Here is a 21741-nt window from a genome sequence, read left to right as displayed (position 1 = left end):
CAGCTCACAGCACTGCACAGGCCCTTGTCCTCTCCAGGGATCACCCTTCCCGGTGCCGGCTCTCTCTGCTGTGGGTTATGCATCGCTGCAGGACCGCCTCTGCTCCCCCTGCCCTACTCTCTATATAGTCCCTGTCACTGGCTCACCCGCCATAGCCTGTACTGGCTGTATCATATATTTTTATATTTCTTTTTACTCAAAGGCTATATATCCCCCTTCCCACACACTACTGCAGTGTGGTATAATGTGTGGGGACTGCAGTGATGCATAATGTGTGTGGATTGCCTATCCACCACATGTTTCTTGGGTTCAATTTGAGCAGAGGATGTTAAGGACGAGAAGGGGCCTGAGAGTTACAAGTGTACCGGGCCCCAAGGTGTCTGTTCCTGGCCCTGCTGCTCCACTTGTACGAAAAAAAACATATATGAATGTAATGTTATCTGTACAGCCTTTGAGTCATGTGACAACATTGTGACATATAACAAAGTATTAGTAAGAGGAATCCAGCGCAGAGACATAGAAATACATCTATCTAAATACTGTATACAATGTATAAAACATGCAGAACTAATCGCCAGTTGGTGTATTTGTGGTCTCTGTTATATGTGATCTGGCAAATGCTGCAAAGTGAAGTGTGATCCATGTATATGTATATATATATATATATATATATATACACACGCCGTATGTTCCCTGTGTAGTGATCATTCTTCTCCTGTCGCCGTGTAGATAATACTGAACTCCATGCATCGCTACCAACCAAGGCTCCATATCCTGCTGTCAGACCGGCGTCAGGGGGGAGAGGCGCGCGCTGCGCAGAACTTTGTTTCCTTCGTGTTTCCGGAGACTCAGTTTATAGCAGTCACCGCATATCAGAATCATAGAGTAAGCTATATAGTCCCCACGGCTGCGTTATTCATCCTCCCGTGTCATCTTCCCTGCCCTCCTCCGTCTGTGGCTGCTGCCCACATCTCACCCAAATCTGGGCACCGAGCAAACATCAATATCCGCTCATCCTCCTCGTTCCACACCAGAACTTTCCCTCTTCCTGGTACTTCCAATCTCCCAAGCATACACACATACTGTATCACCACAGCCCACTCTGCTTTCCCTGTGTGACATCGGGTGCAGCTATCCCCTAACACGACCTCTGCCACAATCTAGGCACAGACACGGATAAGGAGGTGGAGTAGGCGTCCTACACTCTCCATACTGCACCTTCCAGGTCACACAGGTTATCCTCATTCTCAGTAGGTATAGTGGGCAGCTGCCCTGGGCTCCACAATTCTAGGGTCAAGAAGCATTCTCTCCCTACCTCCCAGCCTGCAGCCAGGAGGTGAATATCTGTCAGCATGCTGATTGGATTGGTGGATGGCTGAGAGCTGTTCACCAATCAGCGTGCTGCTAATAGCCATCTACTGTATGAAAGCATTGGGAGAGATGGTGCAGGACTGCAATAGGGCATTTACCTTATGCGGCCATACATCAATGCTGCAACTTTCCATCATCCATCTGATGATTGGCAGACATATATGCTTGACAATCTGCCAGGGAATAGGGAAAATTCAGCATGCTACTGATACCAATTCTTTTGGGGTTGGAATCAGCAAAGCAGGGATTTCCAACATGTTGGATTCCCCCATTCCATGACAGACGATGGCAAAATGAGGAATTGGGACAAAACATTATAGATGTATCCCTAAACTGCACAGCTTATCAGAATGCATACAGTAACAAATAAGTACTCCTGAACCAATCCACTTCTTATAGTCATTAATAACGACTACAAGAAGACGTGAGACTGCTGTGGTAACAATGCATAGTTAATTAAAAGAATATAAAAAAATACAAGCACACACATACACACACACACAGACACACACACACACAGGCAGGGCTGCAACTAGGATTTTCGTCTTTTGGGTCAAGGCAGTAATTTGGCTCCGCTCTGTCTGCCTGCACATATGGGTATTACATCCAGCACCCTAGACCTTCACCCCTAGTTGCGGCTCCACGTCCCACACCCAGTATCTCCCATGACCCAGTGCCAGCCTGCCCGGCGCACGGAGCTTGCTGCTAGAGGCCTGGCTTTCCTAAGTTCTTACTCCATGCTGGGGATGCAGGAGCATCAAGAGAAGGGGGGAGGCGGCCTGGCCGGGAGATGGGAGGTCCTACAGCCGGTTGGGTTCTGCCACTCAGGCAGCGGCAAGATCCAGACGTCTGCTAACAGTGGGCAGCGTCTGATCCCTGCTGCCCAGATCCCCGCTGTCTTTCCCATTGGGGTGGGGTCCTAGGGCCCCTAGGCAAGTGCCCATTTTGCCCAATGAGAAAGACGGCCCTGGTGTGCACATAATCTGCAGTGCTCTACAGATAATATTTGAACACTCACATCTGTCCCTGGCCTAGTGGAGCTTACAATCTATGGGGCAGATGTATCATAGCAGCGCTTATCGCGCCGCTATGATACTTCCTGCTTCGCCTCAATAGCGAGGCGAAGCAGGAAGGGACATCGACAAGATGTATTAACATCTTGTCTGCCGAAGCGGGGGAGCGCTATCTCCCCCCTTCGGCGATGTCCCTTTCTGGAGATAGCGCATCAGTTAATACTGATGCGCTATCTCCTGTCCCCCGGCCGGCCGCACTGGGCATGCGCGGGATCTCGCTGTTCACGCGAGATCCCCAGCGCAGCCCAGACCTAACAGCAGGGACAGCGCTGTCCCTGCTGTTTAGATAGGGTTTCGCCAGCCTGATGCTGGCGAAGCCAAACCCGGCTTCGTGCGGAACGGTCAGCGATGCTGACCGTTCATACATTCGGCCTGCTATCATTTTGATAGCAGCGCCGATATGGACAGGGGTGCATAGCGCCCCTGTCCATTACCGCATCCCAACCGCTTCATACATGGGGGAGAAGCGGTATCAGTGCACATAATGTGTGCTGATACCCTTCTCCCCCATATCGACACATCATACATCTGCCCCTATATTCCCTACCACGTATACATGCACACACAGACATTCTAGGGTTAATTTTGTTGTGAGACAAAAAAAATATTTTTAGATTATGGGAGGAAACCCACGCAAGCATGGGGAGAATATACAGACTCCACAGTTAGAGCCATGGTGGGAATCACCAGTGCTGTGAGGCATGGGTTCGAATCCCACCATGGCTCTAACCCAGTGGTACCTGGTTGGCATCATTTGGTCTACAGCATGATGGTCGACAGTCATTAGGTCGACATGAATCTAGGTGAACATGGGAAAAGGTCAACATGGTTCTAGGTCGAAAGGTCGTTAGTTCAACAGGTCGTTAGTTCGACAGGTCATTAGTTCGACAATGTCTATGTCGATAGTCAAAAGGTCAACATGGGGTTTTTCACTGTTTTTTTTTACCTGAATGTCAACACAGTCGACATGGACACAGTTTCAAGTGCACCGCATCCCCTTGCATCGCTCACTGCGCTCGGCACACTATTTTATTCTCCCACCACGCCCTAGTGGATGGTAGGGCATGAAATACTGGCTGTCGGCACATGTTGGCTCAAAAAACTGTGAAAAACCCCATGTCGACCTTATGACTGTCGACCTAGACATTGTCGAACTAATGACCTGTCGAACTAACGACCTGTCGAACTAATGACCATTCGACCTAGAATCGTCGACTTTTCCTATGTCGACCTAGACCCATGTTGACCATTTCCCATGTCGACCTATTGGTGTCGACCATCATGCTGTAGACCAAATGACCGCATCCCGTGGTACCCAACTCAGTCCTCGAGAGCTACCAACAGTTCAGCAGGTACACTTATTACTCACTAACACATTTTAAAAGATCCACAGGTAGAGCTAATTACTTCACGTGTGATTCTGTGAGGAGACCTGGAAAACATGTCCCTTTGGTAGCTCTTGAGGACTGGAGTTGGCTACTCCAGCTCTAACCATCACACCGACTGTGCTGCCCAATTATATCACTAACGCTGCATGTTCCTGCAGGTCGCTAGCGAGGTCCATGTCCAACTCTTTTTCGAAACAGCAAAGAGTGAATGCTTACCTATTACAACGAGTTATTTTTCCTCTGTATATTAACAGATCACACAGCTGAAGATTGCCAGTAACCCGTTTGCTAAAGGTTTCCGGGATGTGGAAGGAGATGAATGGTAACGACAGGGTCTCATATAAGGGTTCAGTATCGCTGTATTGTGGCTATATGGACCTCAGTATTATTTTCTTTGCTTTCAAGGTTACTGTCTCGTGTTCCAGATCCTCTCAAACTACACAGGATTCTCCAGAAAGGTGAAATGTCACATTTATTCATATATTTTATGCACAGAAACGTGTCCTTCAATGACTTGTGACAAATCTCAGGGAGAAAAATGGGGAGAGAAAGAGGGTAACAGGGTGAGACAGGGAGTTAAGGGGTCACAGAGTAAAGGGGGAGAAGCAGAGATTAATAGAGGGTGTCAGGGAGAGAGACAGAGAGGGGGGGGGAGAAAGAGAGAGGTTATAAAGGAAGAGAAAAGGGAGAGAGACAATGAAAGAGAGGGAGAGACAGAAATTGAGAGAGAAAGAGAGAGAGAGGAAAATGTCAGGGCGAGAAAGGTGGAGATACCCAAAGTGAGGTAGCCAGCACCATGTACATACTGTCAGAGAGGGAAAGTGTGGGGATAGAGGTGGGGAAGAGAGATACTGTAGAGGAGAAAGAGAGCAGGGAGAAGAGAGAGCAGAAGAGAGGAAAATAGGAAAGGAAGGAAGAGATAGAGGGATAGAGTGGAGGTGAGGAAGAGGGGGAGTGTGGTAGAGGAGGAGGGGGAGTGGAGGTGAAGAGGTGGTAAACTATCTCCAGAGGGCCAGGTCTCCTCTTCCAGTTCTCGGTTGCCTGGGTCTCCTGCACTCTGTTAGCCAGACTTTGGGGGCACACAGGGGGTCATGTGGGGAAAACACTGTTAATAAGTGAGCACAGCCATGGGCACTCATTGAAACAATATACTAACCGCCTTGTTTTTCTTTAGTGAGAGTGGGGGGAGGTGGGTTGGTGAGGGCCCAAAGCATATGTTTACACCTGGGCCTACTAGCTGCTAGTTCTGCCACTGGCCCTGTCACTCTCTCTATTACCATTTCTCCGTACTTACGGATTACCTAAGTTACACCTGCTCCATTGTACAAATTGCCTTTATCTTCAATTCTTACACTATGTAAAATGTTGATGAATGATATTGTGAGGATACGGGGTTCCTCAATCACTCAGACACCGAGCAGATGAAACCAAAATATGGTTTATTTTTATCACAGCACACAAAAGTAGATGAAGACAGGAAAAAGATTCAAATGGTAGCATAAAAACATCCGGGTAGCAAAGTCCTTGTAGCATCACAGTCCAAATAACGAAACTATCACTTATTCCACACAGCAGTGACAGCAGAAACCTGTGCGAATCCACACAGCACCGGGCGCTCCACACCAGAGCTTACGTAGGATGCCCCCCCAGGCAAACGATGCGCTCACAAGGTCCAGTGGCAGAGTATGACCTCTTAGCCAGGATTGTGACTAACATTCTGAGCTGGCAGGTGTACAAGTCATTTTAAAAACTTCCAATTTCCCACAGGGCTTAAACTGCCAGGGGGCCGGTACTTGGTTCGGATTGGTGGACCCAAGAGTCAGACACATCCCCCCAGGTAATATCCAGCTGGCCATCTGCTGCTGCCCCACTGCTGGGTCTGGTTCCAGAAAGTCTGGAAGTGGCCAGAGATATGCAGAGAAGTGTCAACACAAGATACAATACCCAGCTGATTACGTTGTGTGGTGGTCACCCCATGTGGACAACCTTCCTGTTGATAGCAGGGGAATTGGATCACCCCCTGTGGACATAACATATGGGTGAATCCATGCAATGTTCTTTCCTGGCTATTTCCTGTCAGACCATATTTGGGCAAGAGCGATCTGATCTGGAAATACACGCAGCTATGGGGAATATAGACATATATGGAGAACAAGAGGGTACCGACGGACTAAAAAGTACATTAATCACTACACCTAATAAAATATAATAATTACAGTCTTACAGTAAGTCTGATAACTTCACATTCCTTCCCCTACTATTTTAGTCCCGGTACCAAGTTGTTCAGGAACCAATAACAACCTGTAGTGGGATGCAGAGCAGAGAATCTGAGGTTTGGATGTACCACCTGAGTCCCACAGAGTGACATCATACCAAACCCATCTTGGAAGAGGCGGCTGGTTTGCAGAATCAGCAAGGGCAATATCACAATATAAGTTATGCATGTTAACTAACAAGTGAGTTAGCAATTCCCCGTCTTCAAATGTTGGGTACAACATCGTAAACTTTCACACCGGGCACACCTATAGGGTGTGCTAATACTTTTGCCTCTGGCACAATGGTGCAGGGAGCAGTTTCCACCTCCCCCTCTTGCCCAAGGAACATCTGCCAAACGGCAGCCCAATATCGGAGCTCTGGCCCTGGCACTTCCGCCCCTCTGTCAAGTCCTTCCTCCCTCAAACCCAAACTAGGGGCATGGCAAATTTTAGTACAGCATTTGGTCTCAATGCTCAGGGCTGAGGAGGGACCCTCCATCAGAAACCATTCCGCTGGTGGCTGCAGGGCAGGCTGGTCCAAGGCCAGTACTACCCCCTCAAAAGCCTGGGTCTCACCTGCCGCTTCCTCTGCGCAGTCCTCAGTCTCCAGGATAACCTCCTTCCCCAGCTGAATATGCTGGGCAGCCCGAAGCAAGACATCTTCTGCGACTGGTATGCTTCTGGCCTGGATGTTGTCGGATACTCCTCTAACCACGGTGATCTCCTCTTGGACGCAGTCCTCATAGATCCCCTGGCAGCAGGTTAATAATTCTGCATCTTCCACCTCAGCAAAAGGGAAGCTGTAGTGCAGCTCCTCCCGGGGTGCCTGGCTCAGAGGCCCCACTTCCTTCACTTTGGGGATAACCTCCCCCTGCAGAGAACACTGAGCAGCTCCCTCCCTAGGATGGGGGAGAAGCAGTTGCAAACGGTGCCTTTCATCACACCCCCTGCGACACTGATCTTGCCATGCTGGGGTATCCAGGAGCCCGCGATCAATCGCCTCTTCCTCTGCCACCACGAAGCACTCCTCCAGACACTGCAATTGTTCCCACACACTCAACTGTGCACCGAAATGGAGGATCCATGCCCGATAATCAGCAAATGCATTTGTAGGATCTCCCTGATCGTGAAGGATCTGCTGAAGGATTTCCCCACGAGTGCAGGATCGGTTGGGTATACCTCGCAGCTGACATTCTGCTATCAGCTCCTCCATACTCATTTCTTCAAGGGCAGTTAGGGGCCCCCCTGACAACGACCCTTCTCTTGCAGTAACAATTAATTCTGTGGCAGACCCCTCGGTTGTCTGCCCTGATTGCAGTAGCCCCCCTTCTGGACCCTTCCTCTGGTTCTATCTGGGGCATCAATTTATTCTGGACTTGTCCTTCAGCCTCAGAATATTGTCCTCTTTGTAGCATCTGGGTAACTGTAGCAATCACTTCCTCTGTAAATTCTACAAACTCTGGCTTCCCCAGCAGATTCCACGAGGTGGCCTCACCTTTACAGTGCAGGAATGCATCCCCCAGGTAACACAACTTGTCCTGTATGCTGGATACTCTCCACCCGCTTAGACTGTGTGGAGCCGGTAAGGGCTGGACGGAATGATGGTAAAAAGTAGGTGGAAACAAGTCTTACCGGGGCCCCTTGTTCCTTGTCCACCGCCAGTCCACGTCCTTTTCCGCTCCACCAGTTGTTTGCCTCCTCAAATAAAAACAGAGGGAACTCCACCGACGCGTTTCGAACTCTAATGGTTCTTTATCAAGGTGTATTTTGTTCCCTCTGTCTTCCGGATATTTATAGTGATGTATTTCCTGTTACAGGTGTATGCGATCTAATCCTAAGTGTTTCTGTATATCTTCATATGTATCTTCGATTTCCAATGGCTGGCGTATAGATTATACAAGTTCCTGGTAGGGTTAGTGTTCATCCTAGCGTAACGTCACTTCCGGTGACGTAGCTGCGGCTCCCGCGCCGTTCTCGAGTTTAGCGTTGTGTTCTCCTATTGAAGTCTCGTTCCGTAACGTCACTTCCGGTACTTTTGTTCCGGCTTTGTTTATCCCCCGGCTTCCTGTTATGCGTTCCAGCTGCTTATTTCCTGATGACGTATCTGCGTTCCATCTGCAAATACGTGGGATGTTTAATCTGTATTGTTTTACGTGCCAATATCATTACTTGAATTTTGATCTTGATCCAGACCTAATGGGATCAAATCAGCAGCATCAGATTCTTTATTTAGCAACGTCAATTAATATTTAGCAGCCACAATATATAAAAAAAGCATCTCAAAGGAATTGCTTCAAGGGACATGGTAAATTAGCAGTATTGTTTATAGATGATAAATATAAAATAATGGATATTTGATAATAGATCAATACATGGCAGCCTATTTGTTTTGATAAAAACAATAGATAAGAAGGTATGAATACATATAATCTTAAGAAAATTTGTTAAAAAAAGAAGAAGAAGAAGAAGAAGGGGGTGTTTCCAGTTTTTTAGACTTATATAGAAAGATTTATATAAAATTAATTTGTCTTTTTAAAATTAATTTGTCTTTTTAAAATTAATTTGTCTTTTTTTAAAAAATAATAATTTGTCTTTTTTTAAAAAGGGGGAATATTTCTTCAGAGGAATATTTGATATTTAATCAATCAAAAGCGGAGGGAACGAGGAGGATACTTTTAAAAGAGGGTTAGGGTAAATATTAATTGACGTTGCTAAATAAAGAATCTGATGCTGCTGATTTGATCCCATTAGGTCTGGATCAAGATCAAAATTCAAGTAATGATATTGGCACGTAAAACAATACAGATTAAACATCCCACGTATTTGCAGATGGAACGCAGATACGTCATCAGGAAATAAGCAGCTGGAACGCATAACAGGAAGCCGGGGGATAAACAAAGCCGGAACAAAAGTACCGGAAGTGACGTTACGGAACGAGACTTCAATAGGAGAACACAACGCTAAACTCGAGAACGGCGCGGGAGCCGCAGCTACGTCACCGGAAGTGACGTTACGCTAGGATGAACACTAACCCTACCAGGAACTTGTATAATCTATACGCCAGCCATTGGAAATCGAAGATACATATGAAGATATACAGAAACACTTAGGATTAGATCGCATACACCTGTAACAGGAAATACATCACTATAAATATCCGGAAGACAGAGGGAACAAAATACACCTTGATAAAGAACCATTAGAGTTCGAAACGCGTCGGTGGAGTTCCCTCTGTTTTTATTTGAGGAGGCAAACAACTGGTGGAGCGGAAAAGGACGTGGACTGGCGGTGGACAAGGAACAAGGGGCCCCGGTAAGACTTGTTTCCACCTACTTTTTACCATCATTCCGTCCAGCCCTTACCGGCTCCACACAGTCTAAGCAGCCTCAAACATTGTTTTTAATTGTATATATTGCAATAAAAGGATACTTGTTCAATTGTACAAGAATCCAGAATTTTTTTTTGATTGGTTCCTATACCGGGATACAAAGAACCTGTTCTATGCGAGTGAATGTCAACTCTATTGTGAGTATTTGGTTTAGGGGAGATCCCCCGACACCCACCAGCTGATAACCTTGGAGATTTTGTTTTCTTGATATGCGACACTGATCTACTCCTTTTGTGAGTAGGATTGTGAGGGGGTGATACCCCGACTCTATAAGAGTGGAGATTATATGTATACCATCTAGAACATATTCTCAAGTGTTGCTTGTAAAAACAGGATTACACGAGGGGTGCGGCCCTCTTTCTCTCTTTGTCATTTCATATACTTTGATAAGAACAACTAAACGGAGAAATCACATCTGAATCAACTGGGACCCGGAGGGGAGTATTAGCTTCTCTTCCCTTTTCTTTCCCCGTTTGTCACTTCCAAGCGCCCATATTCACATTTCAAAACACTATCCTTTTCCTATTGCACGTTGTAGGGAGACTGGGTGGTCTCCTTTTGTTTTTGATTTGAGTATAGGCAGCTATCAGCGCAGACTATAATTTTCCCATTAAACCACACAGCTTTTCCCCCGTCCACCTAAGGGTTAATTAGTCTGCAGCATCTAAACATCATGTTCACCTTCAGGGAGACCAGAAAAACAAGATTAGATACTTTATTTTCCAATATTGAAGAGAATTATGAAACTTTAGACAATAATCTGGAAAACATTATGAGCGAGTTGGAAAAAGATCTCACAAAGGAGTGCCGCCTTTGGTGGGAAATAGCGACGCTAGAAAAGTATCTAGCTAACAAGATGATACCTAAAGGGCTTGTCATTGATAAAAAAGCATCATTCACAAATGTATCTGAGGATTTTGTAACTGATTGGGATAAGATTACCAAACAATGCTCCCTTTCCCTGATGGATCTCATTATTAGAGAACGAAAAAGAGAGTTTAAGGATATAGAACAAAAAATTGAAAAAACAAAAGATAACATCAAACCCTTTTGTCACCTACCAGAACTAAAAGATCTAGAGGAAGAAATAGAATACAATCTTGAAAAAATAGAAAAAAATTTAAAAGAGAGAAAAATCAGAAAATTTGTTAGAGACAAAAAAATATTAGACGGCACCTTCAAAGAAGAAACCTCACCACCACCCAAAAAGCCAAAGAGAGACTATCCAAAAAATAGAAGAGATCATTCCCAACAAAGATTCCATCGTGGAGAATACCTGAAAAGAAGATATGAAGATACTTCAACAGAAAGGTATCCCGAAAGGTACCCACAAAGACCAGTAAGAGAGAGATCTAGAGAGAGGTTTAATGAGAAACACAACACACCTCACTGGAGGAAAAGAAATATACCTAGAAGAACCTATCGGGATAGACAACACAGCCCTCCACATTGGAGACAAAAACAAGATCAAATAAGAGTATATGACCACGACACAGGAAGAAAAAATAAACAATTCGAAAATTATAGAATCGATATGCATAATAGATATGAACCCCTAAGAGAACATAGAATGGGAACCCCGACTTTTTTAGAACGAGGGAGGATCCCACACCCTGTGAGATAATCCACCAACACAAAAGGGGCAAAAGAGGGGGTAAGAGCAACACTTCTAAAATACGGAAAAAGAAGAACTGTTTACGAAGAAAGGAGAAATACAAACAAATAAGACAAAAGAAGAGAGATGAAGCAGAAATGATAAATCCTGGTAAGAACATTATCAAAATTTTCAATCTCAGCTCACATATCTTAAATGCACATGAGAGGCTGGTCTTAGAAAAGGGTCTGAAATTCGCCCCATCGAATAAAATAAACGAGTTCGAGCTATATGTGGACGTCCAAAAATACATCCGGAAGCTAACGGTCAAAAAGTTTTTTCTCATGAAGGAGAACGAGGAAGAAACTGATACAGAGGATACTGAAATTCAGATAAATAAATTCAAACCAAAGTCGACTTTCTTCCCTGCATACATGAAAGGAAGCTTCCTGGATGTTTTTTCAGCGAAAGTTTTAAATGACCTTAAGGACGTCAAGAAAAAGAAGATTAGATGCAATCTTACCCAGAAGGAAACCCTAGCCCTAGAAGCCCTCAGGAAAAATGATAAAATTGTTATCAAACCTGCGGACAAAGGGGGGGGGGTAGTCATCATGGATACCCCTAGCTATACGGCAGAGGTAATCCGACAATTGAGTGACGGCACGACCTACAAGAAATTGAAGAAAGATCCAACTGCAGATTACAAAAAGGCATTGGAGACTCTAGTAAAGAAGTATGAAGACAAAAACACTTTGAGTAAAAATGAAGCCAAATTTTTGATTGCAGAAGATCCTCAGATCCCTGCAATCTACATACTCCCGAAAGTGCATAAGGATCCAATCAATCCTCCGGGACGTCCGATTGTATCGGGAGTAGATTCCCTGACAGCTAATCTGTCTGAATTAATCGATCACCATCTCCAACCCCTTGTTTTAAAAAACAAGTCACATCTCAAGGATACTGGAGAAACGATTAATAAACTCAATCTAATTAAATGGGAAGAAAATTTTATTCTAGTTAGTGCTGACGTAAGCTCCTTATACACGATCATTGAGCATACACATGGTTTGACGGCAGTAAGAGAATCGATGAGAGAATCTGACATCAGTTCATCATTCCAGGAATTTATATCGGAGGGAATTCCATTTATCCTAGAGCATAACTATTTTTTATTCAAGGGTGATTTTTACCTTCAGCAAAGAGGAACAGCGATGGGCACCAGGTTTGCCCCAAGTTATGCAAATTTATTTATGGGTTATTGGGAAGAACATTACATCTGGACCAATAATCCATATGGGGCAAACCTGGTGTCCTGGCATCGATATATTGATGACATTTTATTTGTGTGGAGAGGAAGTCTGGAGGAACTGAACCTTTTTTGCAGTTTTTTAAATGAAAATCCTTTTAACATTAAACTTCTTTTTAATATTGATCACCATACCATCAACTTTTTAGATTTAACTGTTTACATCAAAGATGGCACCATCCATACAAAGACGTACCAAAAACCTACGGACTCAACTGCATACATTCAGGCAGACAGCTGCCATCATAAAAATTGGTTGCATGGGATCCCCGGAGGCCAATTTAAACGCCTCCGACGGAACTGTACCGAGATCAATATTTTTGAGGAACAATCTACAAGAATGAAGGAGGCATTCAAATCATGCGGCTATGAGGAAGGAAATATAGAACAGGGTTTGACGCAAGCAAGAGCAATTGAAAGAGAGACCCTGCTACAGCCAAAAGAAAGAACACGCCAGAACGATAGGATGAAATGGGCATTTATTACTCAATATAGTGCTCAACACAAAGAAATTGAGAAAATATTCAAAAAGAATTGGAATATTCTTAAACAGGACCCAATATTGGATAAACATCTTCCAGATAGACCAGTCCATGTCTATCGAAAATCTGCAAACATCAAAAATAAAGTAGTACAAAGCCTATGTCCAGCGGTTGAGACCAGACAAAGTTACAACCGCTCCATAGGCTTCTACAGATGCGGGCTGTGTCTCGGATGCCGTAATATTCCGAGCAATAGCCAATCAAAATTCGAAAACATCCCTATCAATGGACAAAACTTCAAGATAAAAGAATTTATCACATGCAACACCGCCAATGTGGTGTACGCAATCAGATGTTCTTGTGATAAATTCTACATTGGGCGCACATCCAGACCACTTAAAACCAGGATTGGAGAGCATTTGAGAAACATTCGGAAGGGGGTGGAAGTACACTCCCTATCCGCTCACTTTAAAACTCAGCACAAATGTTCTCCCAGCGAAATAAAAGGTTTTTGGGGCATAAAGCTGGTAAAAACCACTGAAAGGAACAAAAACTTGCCCAAAATACTGGCACAAGCAGAAATGAAACTTATTTATAACTGCAAGACTTTGGCCCCTGATGGCCTCAATCAGGACTTCGAACTAAAATGGTTCCTTTAGGGCCCATATCATATATTTTTTAAATCTGCTTTTTATAAAAAAATTGTTCTTTACCCTAACCCTCTTTTAAAAGTATCCTCCTCGTTCCCTCCGCTTTTGATTGATTAAATATCAAATATTCCTCTGAAGAAATATTCCCCCTTTTTAAAAAAAGACAAATTATTATTTTTTAAAAAAAGACAAATTAATTTTAAAAAGACAAATTAATTTTAAAAAGACAAATTAATTTTATATAAATCTTTCTATATAAGTCTAAAAAACTGGAAACACCCCCTTCTTCTTCTTCTTCTTCTTTTTTTAACAAATTTTCTTAAGATTATATGTATTCATACCTTCTTATCTATTGTTTTTATCAAAACAAATAGGCTGCCATGTATTGATCTATTATCAAATATCCATTATTTTATATTTATCATCTATAAACAATACTACTAATTTACCATGTCCCTTGAAGCAATTCCTTTGAGATGCTTTTTTTATATATTGTGGCTGCTAAATATTAATTGACGTTGCTAAATAAAGAATCTGATGCTGCTGATTTGATCCCATTAGGTCTGGATCAAGATCAAAATTCAAGTAATGATATTGGCACGTAAAACAATACAGATTAAACATCCCACGTATTTGCAGATGGAACGCAGATACGTCATCAGGAAATAAGCAGCTGGAACGCATAACAGGAAGCCGGGGGATAAACAAAGCCGGAACAAAAGTACCGGAAGTGACGTTACGGAACGAGACTTCAATAGGAGAACACAACGCTAAACTCGAGAACGGCGCGGGAGCCGCAGCTACGTCACCGGAAGTGACGTTACGCTAGGATGAACACTAACCCTACCAGGAACTTGTATAATCTATACGCCAGCCATTGGAAATCGAAGATACATATGAAGATATACAGAAACACTTAGGATTAGATCGCATACACCTGTAACAGGAAATACATCACTATAAATATCCGGAAGACAGAGGGAACAAAATACACCTTGATAAAGAACCATTAGAGTTCGAAACGCGTCGGTGGAGTTCCCTCTGTTTTTATTTGAGGAGGCAAACAACTGGTGGAGCGGAAAAGGACGTGGACTGGCGGTGGACAAGGAACAAGGGGCCCCGGTAAGACTTGTTTCCACCTACTTTTTACCATCATTCCGTCCAGCCCTTACCGGCTCCACACAGTCTAAGCAGCCTCAAACATTGTTTTTAATTGTATATATTGCAATAAAAGGATACTTGTTCAATTGTACAAGAATCCAGAATTTTTTTTTTGATTGGTTCCTATACCGGGATACAAAGAACCTGTTCTATGCGAGTGAATGTCAACTCTATTGTGAGTATTTGGTTTAGGGGAGATCCCCCGACACCCACCAGCTGATAACCTTGGAGATTTTGTTTTCTTGATATGCGACACTGATCTACTCCTTTTGTGAGTAGGATTGTGAGGGGGTGATACCCCGACTCTATAAGAGTGGAGATTATATGTATACCATCTAGAACATATTCTCAAGTGTTGCTTGTAAAAACAGGATTACACGAGGGGTGCGGCCCTCTTTCTCTCTTTGTCATTTCATATACTTTGATAAGAACAACTAAACGGAGAAATCACATCTGAATCAACTGGGACCCGGAGGGGAGTATTAGCTTCTCTTCCCTTTTCTTTCCCCGTTTGTCACTTCCAAGCGCCCATATTCACATTTCAAAACACTATCCTTTTCCTATTGCACGTTGTAGGGAGACTGGGTGGTCTCCTTTTGTTTTTGATTTGAGTATAGGCAGCTATCAGCGCAGACTATAATTTTCCCATTAAACCACACAGCTTCTCCACCCGCTGATCATCTGCTGAGCTTCTTCCCAGTACTCCCAGATATACTGCATTTTCCTGACAATAAATAACAGATCCGGCTTCCCAGCCTGCCGATACACTGAAGAACCTCCATCCCTGAGCTCCTCTGCTCCAGGGGTCTTGAGGCATCGATTTTCTTTCCTTGGAAACATTTTCCCTTTCACAGGACTGACACCTGCTCACTTGCTGAACATCACCTTATTGCATTTTCCGTTTCCTTACATATGGTCTGATCCTCTGTTCTCTGTGCTTTCTGTGCTCGATGGTTGGTGTCTGAATGATCCCACTGTCGCTGCCGCCAAATGTGAAGATACGGGTTCTTCAATCACTCAGACACCGAGCAGATGAAACCAAAATATGGTTTATTTTTATCACAGCACACACATGTATATCCAGGGGTATCTCCAGGTAAGCTGGCTCTCAGACGTTATAAGCCATTATCATGTGGCCTTACACTGGGCTATTAAGCCCAGACATATATGTTATAGCTTATGGGATGGGTTTGGGAGTGTGGTTCCCCCTGTGTTGGTAGGGCTGGTTTGCTCCAGGTTAGCACACCCTAACACTTTATTAACTCTTATTTTTCCTATCACATTGTATATATTTTGTATTTTAATCCCACTTTCACTTCCCTATATAGCACTTATGTGCTTCTTATTAACCCTTACTAATTTCCATTTGTGTGCTGCCCTGGAGTACTCAGCCTGTGTCGGCATGTTGGGGGCCCACACCCCAGACCCATACCCAGTATTAGGGACCCCCAGTGACAGAGAGGCCTTGACGTACGGCCTGGGGGCTTAGCCCTATATCTGCAGATATATGCAACCAAGATCTCTGTATTATCTGATTAATATGTAGTTATTTTCTCATTCAGTGTGCAATTGGGATACAAAATGTTTTTTTTCCTAGACAGAATTACCCCTCCCTTTTGGCACCTGAATGACACACCTCTGATTGAGCAGCTTACCAACAAAAGTGTTGTGCAGTTGAGCGGCATAGATGGGTCAGCATTAGGAGGGATTGCTGACACCTGAGTGCCATTGGAGAAGCCAGGGGTATCTCCAGGTAAGCTGGCTCTCAGACGTTATAAGCCATTATCATGTGGCCTTACACTGGGCTATTAAGCCCAGACATATATGTTATAGCTTATGGGATGGGTTTGGGAGTGTGGTTCCCCCTGTGTTGGTAGGGCTGGTTTGCTCCAGGTTAGCACACCCTAACACTTTATTAACTCTTATTTTTCCTATCACATTGTATATATTTTGTATTTTAATCCCACTTTCACTTCCCTACATAGCAGTTATGTGCTTCTTATTAACCCTTACTAATTTTCATTTGTGTGCTGCCCTGGAGTACTCAGCCTGTGTCGGCATGTTGGGGGCCCACACCCCAGACCCATACCCAGTATTAGGGACCCCCAGTGACAGAGAGGCCTTGACGTACGGCCTGGGGGCTTAGCCCTATATCTGCAGATATATGCAACCAAGATCTCTGTATTATCTGATTAATATGTAGTTATTTTCTCATTCAGTGTGCAATTGGGATACAAAATGTTTTTTTTCCTAGACAGAATTACCCCTCCCTTTTGGCACCTGAATGACACACCTCTGATTGAGCAGATTACCAACAAAAGTGTTGTACTCCCAGATATACCCATACACTGAAGAACCTCCATCCCTGAGCTCCTCTGCTCCAGGGGTCTTGAGGCATCGATTTTCTTTCCTTGGAAACATTTTCCCTTTCACAGGACTGATACCTGCTCACTTGCTGAACTTCACCTTAGTGCGTTTTCCGTTTCCTTACATATGGTCTGTTCTCTGTGCTTTCTGTGCTCGATGGTTGGTGTCTGAATGATCCCACTGTCGCTGCCACCAAATGTGAGGATACGGGGTTCCTCAATCACTCAGACACTGAGCAGATGAAACCAAAATATGGTTTATTTTTATCACAGCACACAAAAGTAGATGAAGACAGGAAAAAGATTCAAATGGTAGCATAAAAACATCCGGGTAGCAAAGTCCTTGTAGCATCACAGTCCAAATAACGAAACTATCACTTATTCCACACAGCAGTGACAGCAGAAACCTGTGTGAATCCACACAGCACCGGACGCTCCACACCAGAGCTTACGTAGGATGCCCCCCCCCCAGGCAAACGATGTGCTCACAAGGTCCAGTGGCAGAGTATGACCTCTTAGCCAGGATTGCGACTAACATTCTGAGCTGGCAGGTGTACAAGTCATTTTAGAAACTTCCTATTTCCCACGGGGCTTAAACTGCCAGGGGGCCGGTACTTGGTTCGGATTGGTGGACCCAAGAGTCAGACACATCCCCCCAGGTAATATCCAGCTGGCCATCTGCTGCTGCCCCCCTGCTGGGTCTGGTTCCAGAAAGTCTGGAAGTGGCCAGAGATATGCAGAGAAGTGTCAACACAAGATACAATACCCAGCTGATTACGTTGTGTGGTGGTCACCCCCTGTGGACAACCTTCCTGTTGATAGCAGGGGAATTGGATCACCCCCTGTGGACATAACATATGGGTGAATCCATGCAATGTTCTTTCCTGGCTATTTCCTGTCAGACCATATTTGGGCAAGAGCGATCTGATCTGGAAATACACGCAGCTATGGGGAATATAGACATATATGGAGAACAAGAGGGTACCGACGGACTAAAAAGTACATTAATCACTACACCTAATAAAATATAATAATTACAGTCTTACAGTGAGTCTGATAACTTCACAGATATATTGGTTAATGTTGGGTGTAATGGGCGCTATTTGGAGGCAATGTGTGATGGGTTTATAATAAACACATCATAGATTAACATAAGCACGTTCCACTTTCTTCGCTCAAAGCCTGGGCTGGTAGCAGCAGCACCAGGGGAGGGGGGGGGGGGTAGACAATGATCATGGAGTCCCCTGATAAGCTACTACCAGCACTGGGGTGTGACAGGCTGTGGACACACAGCATGGGGTCAGGGCCGGTGTAAGGCAACTGCCCCCCACCCCTACACTGTCACTATACTGTGTGCCCAGCCCTGTTCTAAGCAATCAGAGTGAAAGCCATGATGGAAGCCAGTCTTGCATCGTCCTATGCTGGTGTCCCCAGACCAGGCTGTAAATATCTTGGGCTGGTCGTGGCTTTCCTGTGGGGACTTCCAGCTGTTTGCCTCCAGGGTTTGGCTATATCCAGGCATTACAATGTTCTATGAGCAGATGAGATGTTCCAGCTGCCAACATGCCAGGATCCTATGTCTGATTGCCCTACACGATCTCTGCTGACCAGAACCTGCATTGTATTATGTCATGTATCTTCTGCACCTGTACCAATGTATTCTCTCGTTCCATTGCAGGTGGCATAATGTGGACTCACATCCTCCTCTGTGCCCCGAGGCCCACCTTATGCAGCCCATTGCACAATGAGCACAGGCTATGTGGTAACAGTGACTGAGGGCCTGATTCAGGCCTGTTGGCAAGGCTGCAATGTTTGCAGATGGACAAAACCATGCTGGGCTGCAGGTGGGGCAGATGTAACGTGTGCAGTGAGAGTTACATCTGGGTGAGGTGTGTTCAAACTGAAATCTAAATTGCACAGTAAGAATAAAGGGCCTGATTCAGGTTGGCTCAGTAAGCTGCGAACATTGCATCTTACTGAGTGCATTAGACGCAACCCGCCCGAACGCCCGCCCCCCATGGAGATGCCTAGCATTTTCCTGGGTGCGTCCACTGGCCGCCAGCATGCACCTCCCCCTCATCTGCCCACGACCCGCCACGATGCTTGGGAACAGCTCTGAGACTATTCAAGTCGCCGAAGCCCTTTGCAAACGGGGGGCTGCACATGTGCATAATAGGGCATACGCAGTCCCCGAAATATCAGGACGGGGCCGAACTCGCTATATTGTGAGTCAACAAGAATCACCCCTAAAGCAGCCAGTATTTACCCTGCGCAGAAACAAAATAACTCCCCCAAATCTAACTCTCTCTGCACTTGTTACAGCTGCCCCACCTGCAGCGCAGCATGGTTTTGTCCATCTGCAATAATTGCAGCCTCGCTAACAGGACTGAATCAGGCACTAAGGCTCACATAGGCCAGCAAGCTGAAGGCTTACATGTGCTTTACATTCTGCTCATTATTCCGCCTACTGTCCCAGCGTCGTGCTACAGGTGATTAGTAATCAAAAGTCTCTTCCCGAAAGTCCTAAATCCCGAAAACCCGCAATGTAATGCCATCTGCACCTGATTCATTTCTGCTCTTCCTAAATGTTGGGCTTGAATATTGGGGAATTGTCCCAGGAGAGTGAGATGCTGATACCCGGCTGTGCACTACTGTACATCACACAACTCTGCATCAGGATTGGCCACGATGACCCGTATGACATCACCGCGCTCCCCACAAATGACCTCTGATATAAGGGGTGAGATTCTATGGTTTGCGCTAAATGCGCATGTTTTATTCGTGCACCACATCGCCGCAAATCGCCTTTTTCAAAATCGCACTTTTCAGTCAAAATTCGCTTATTTAATGTGATGCGCATTTGAGGCTGAAAAGTGCGAAGAGGGGTGATTTGCGGCGAAGAGGTGCGATTTTTAGTACCAAAAAATTGCGATTTCTTCCGCCGATCATGTGCGAGTTTTGGACCAACCGGAGTGCGATTTACAAAACTGTCTCCGCATCACTAAGAACCCCACAACCTATTGGCCCACCTGTGTCCCCTCCATTATGCATCACACCCCATATATAAAGGGGCATTGGCGCCATTTCACTCTTTGAGGAGAGGAGCAGTGGAAGCGTGAGTTCAGGAAGAGGTGTTGGTGGCAGAGTGAGGAGTGGCAGACTGAGCAATGGCAGAGTGATGAGTGGCAGAGGGAGCAGTGGCAGAGAAGCAGTGGCAGAGGGAGCAGTGGCAGAGGGAGCAGTGGCAGAGGGAGCAGTGGCAGAGGGAGCAGTGGCAGCAGCCAGTCAAGTGTGAGAGGCAGCAGTGTGGCAGGCAGCATGACCACAGCAAGGCCAGCCTCAGCCCAGACCCTGGCCGTCCAGCCCCAGCAGGAGGAGGTTGAGGATCCGCTGGCATCCCCATCCTACAGCCAAGCCCTAGACCATACCCCACACCAGCTGCAGGAGGGCCACATGTCAGAGGTGGAGGAAGATGCTGGTGAGGAGGAGGAAGACACTGGCATGGAGGAGGAGGGCGACATGGCTGGTGGTGAAAATGAGGAGGAGGAGGAGGAGGTGGTAGCTGGTCGCACCAAAAGTGGCCGGATGGTGAGATTTTCCTATGAAGAAAATGTGGCACTTGTCCGGGCTATCATGCCAGTGTTCGAGCGTCTGCTCGGAAAAAGCAACTACAAGACCACTGCCCAGCGCAAACGGGCTATATGGAAGGACATCACCCAGGCGGTGAACGCTGTCAGTCATCACAAGCGCCTGGTCCGCAATGTGAAAAAGTGGTTTAACGATATAAAACGCCAGTTAAAACATAAAATGGCCCTGGAGATGGAGGAAGCCACCAGGACTGGAGGAGGAAGCCCCACCACTGTCAGCTACAATGCGTATGAGGTGAAGCTGAAGCGCATCATCCCACCTGAGGTCCTGCCTGGCATGCATGTGGCGGATTCCGACAGGCCACAAACGCCACCGCGAGCTGGTAAGTGTGACCCCATGCAAACTTTAACATACATGCCAATGTATTATACCTGTAATGTGCACTTGTATTATTATGCTTTGTAAAGTGCTGCTGTGGAACTACATAGCCCAGCAAGGTCATGCACAAGAAAATGGCTGCTCCTACTTTGAAATTGCTGATAATGCTGGGCCTTGTAGTTCCACAACTACTCATATTGATTAACAGTGTACCATTCTTTCTTGCAGACTAACATGTATGTGTCCAAAAACCCTGTGGTGTACTGGTGGTTTAGCTGCCATGCCTACATACCACCGATTAACCAATAGTTGTCATGTGTACAATAGTTTACTACTAAGCTTTAAATAAAATATTTGACTATAAACCCCAAAAAAGGTGGTCAAGATATAATGCAGTCCTTTTCCATTGGGTATTGTCCATTATTGTGAATTCAATGCATGTTTTCAGAAAATGCTTATCCATTGCAAGGTCCATAATGCCTGCCCATCTTTCCTTGTACAGATTGTCCGTCCCGAAGTGCTGCGGCATCCAAGAGAAGAAGGCCCGTTGCTGCTGAATCTGCGGAAGCAGGTAAATGACCAAACAACACCCCATTACACATACAGTACACACACCCATGTCACATCAACAATATCTCACACTACATTCTGCTCCTGCTGCTACATTGCAACGGAAATTAATGTAATCTGAGCTAGGCATGTGACATATTATTAATGTCTATGTTGCATGCTGTATCGGGG

General features: G+C 45.2%; 1 protein-coding gene and 1 long non-coding RNA gene across 2 annotated transcripts in view; one reads left to right on the top strand and one right to left on the bottom strand.

Moving 5' to 3' along the window:
* The window catches only part of LOC146056314 (T-box transcription factor TBX5-like), a 62352-nt gene extending 53246 nt beyond the window's left edge, over nt 1-9106 (top strand). Inside the window, exons 2-5 of the mRNA XM_083168381.1 lie at nt 730-885; nt 4087-4154; nt 4238-4348; nt 8917-9106. Of these exons, the coding sequence (XP_083024507.1) occupies nt 730-885; nt 4087-4154; nt 4238-4348; nt 8917-9106 (525 nt within the window). The remainder of the gene's footprint in view (nt 1-729; nt 886-4086; nt 4155-4237; nt 4349-8916) is intronic.
* Nucleotides 1-21741, bottom strand: part of LOC146056311 (uncharacterized) — a 488478-nt gene that overhangs the window by 375737 nt on the left and 91000 nt on the right. The gene's annotated exons all lie outside the window — the stretch shown is intronic.

Source organism: Crinia signifera, unplaced genomic scaffold, assembly GCF_055691185.1.
Source record: "Crinia signifera unplaced genomic scaffold, ASM5569118v1 HAP2_SCAFFOLD_79, whole genome shotgun sequence".
NCBI lineage: Eukaryota > Metazoa > Chordata > Amphibia > Anura > Myobatrachidae > Crinia > Crinia signifera.
Note: the sequence above shows the minus strand (reverse complement) of the source record. Positions and strands in the feature narration are given on the sequence as shown.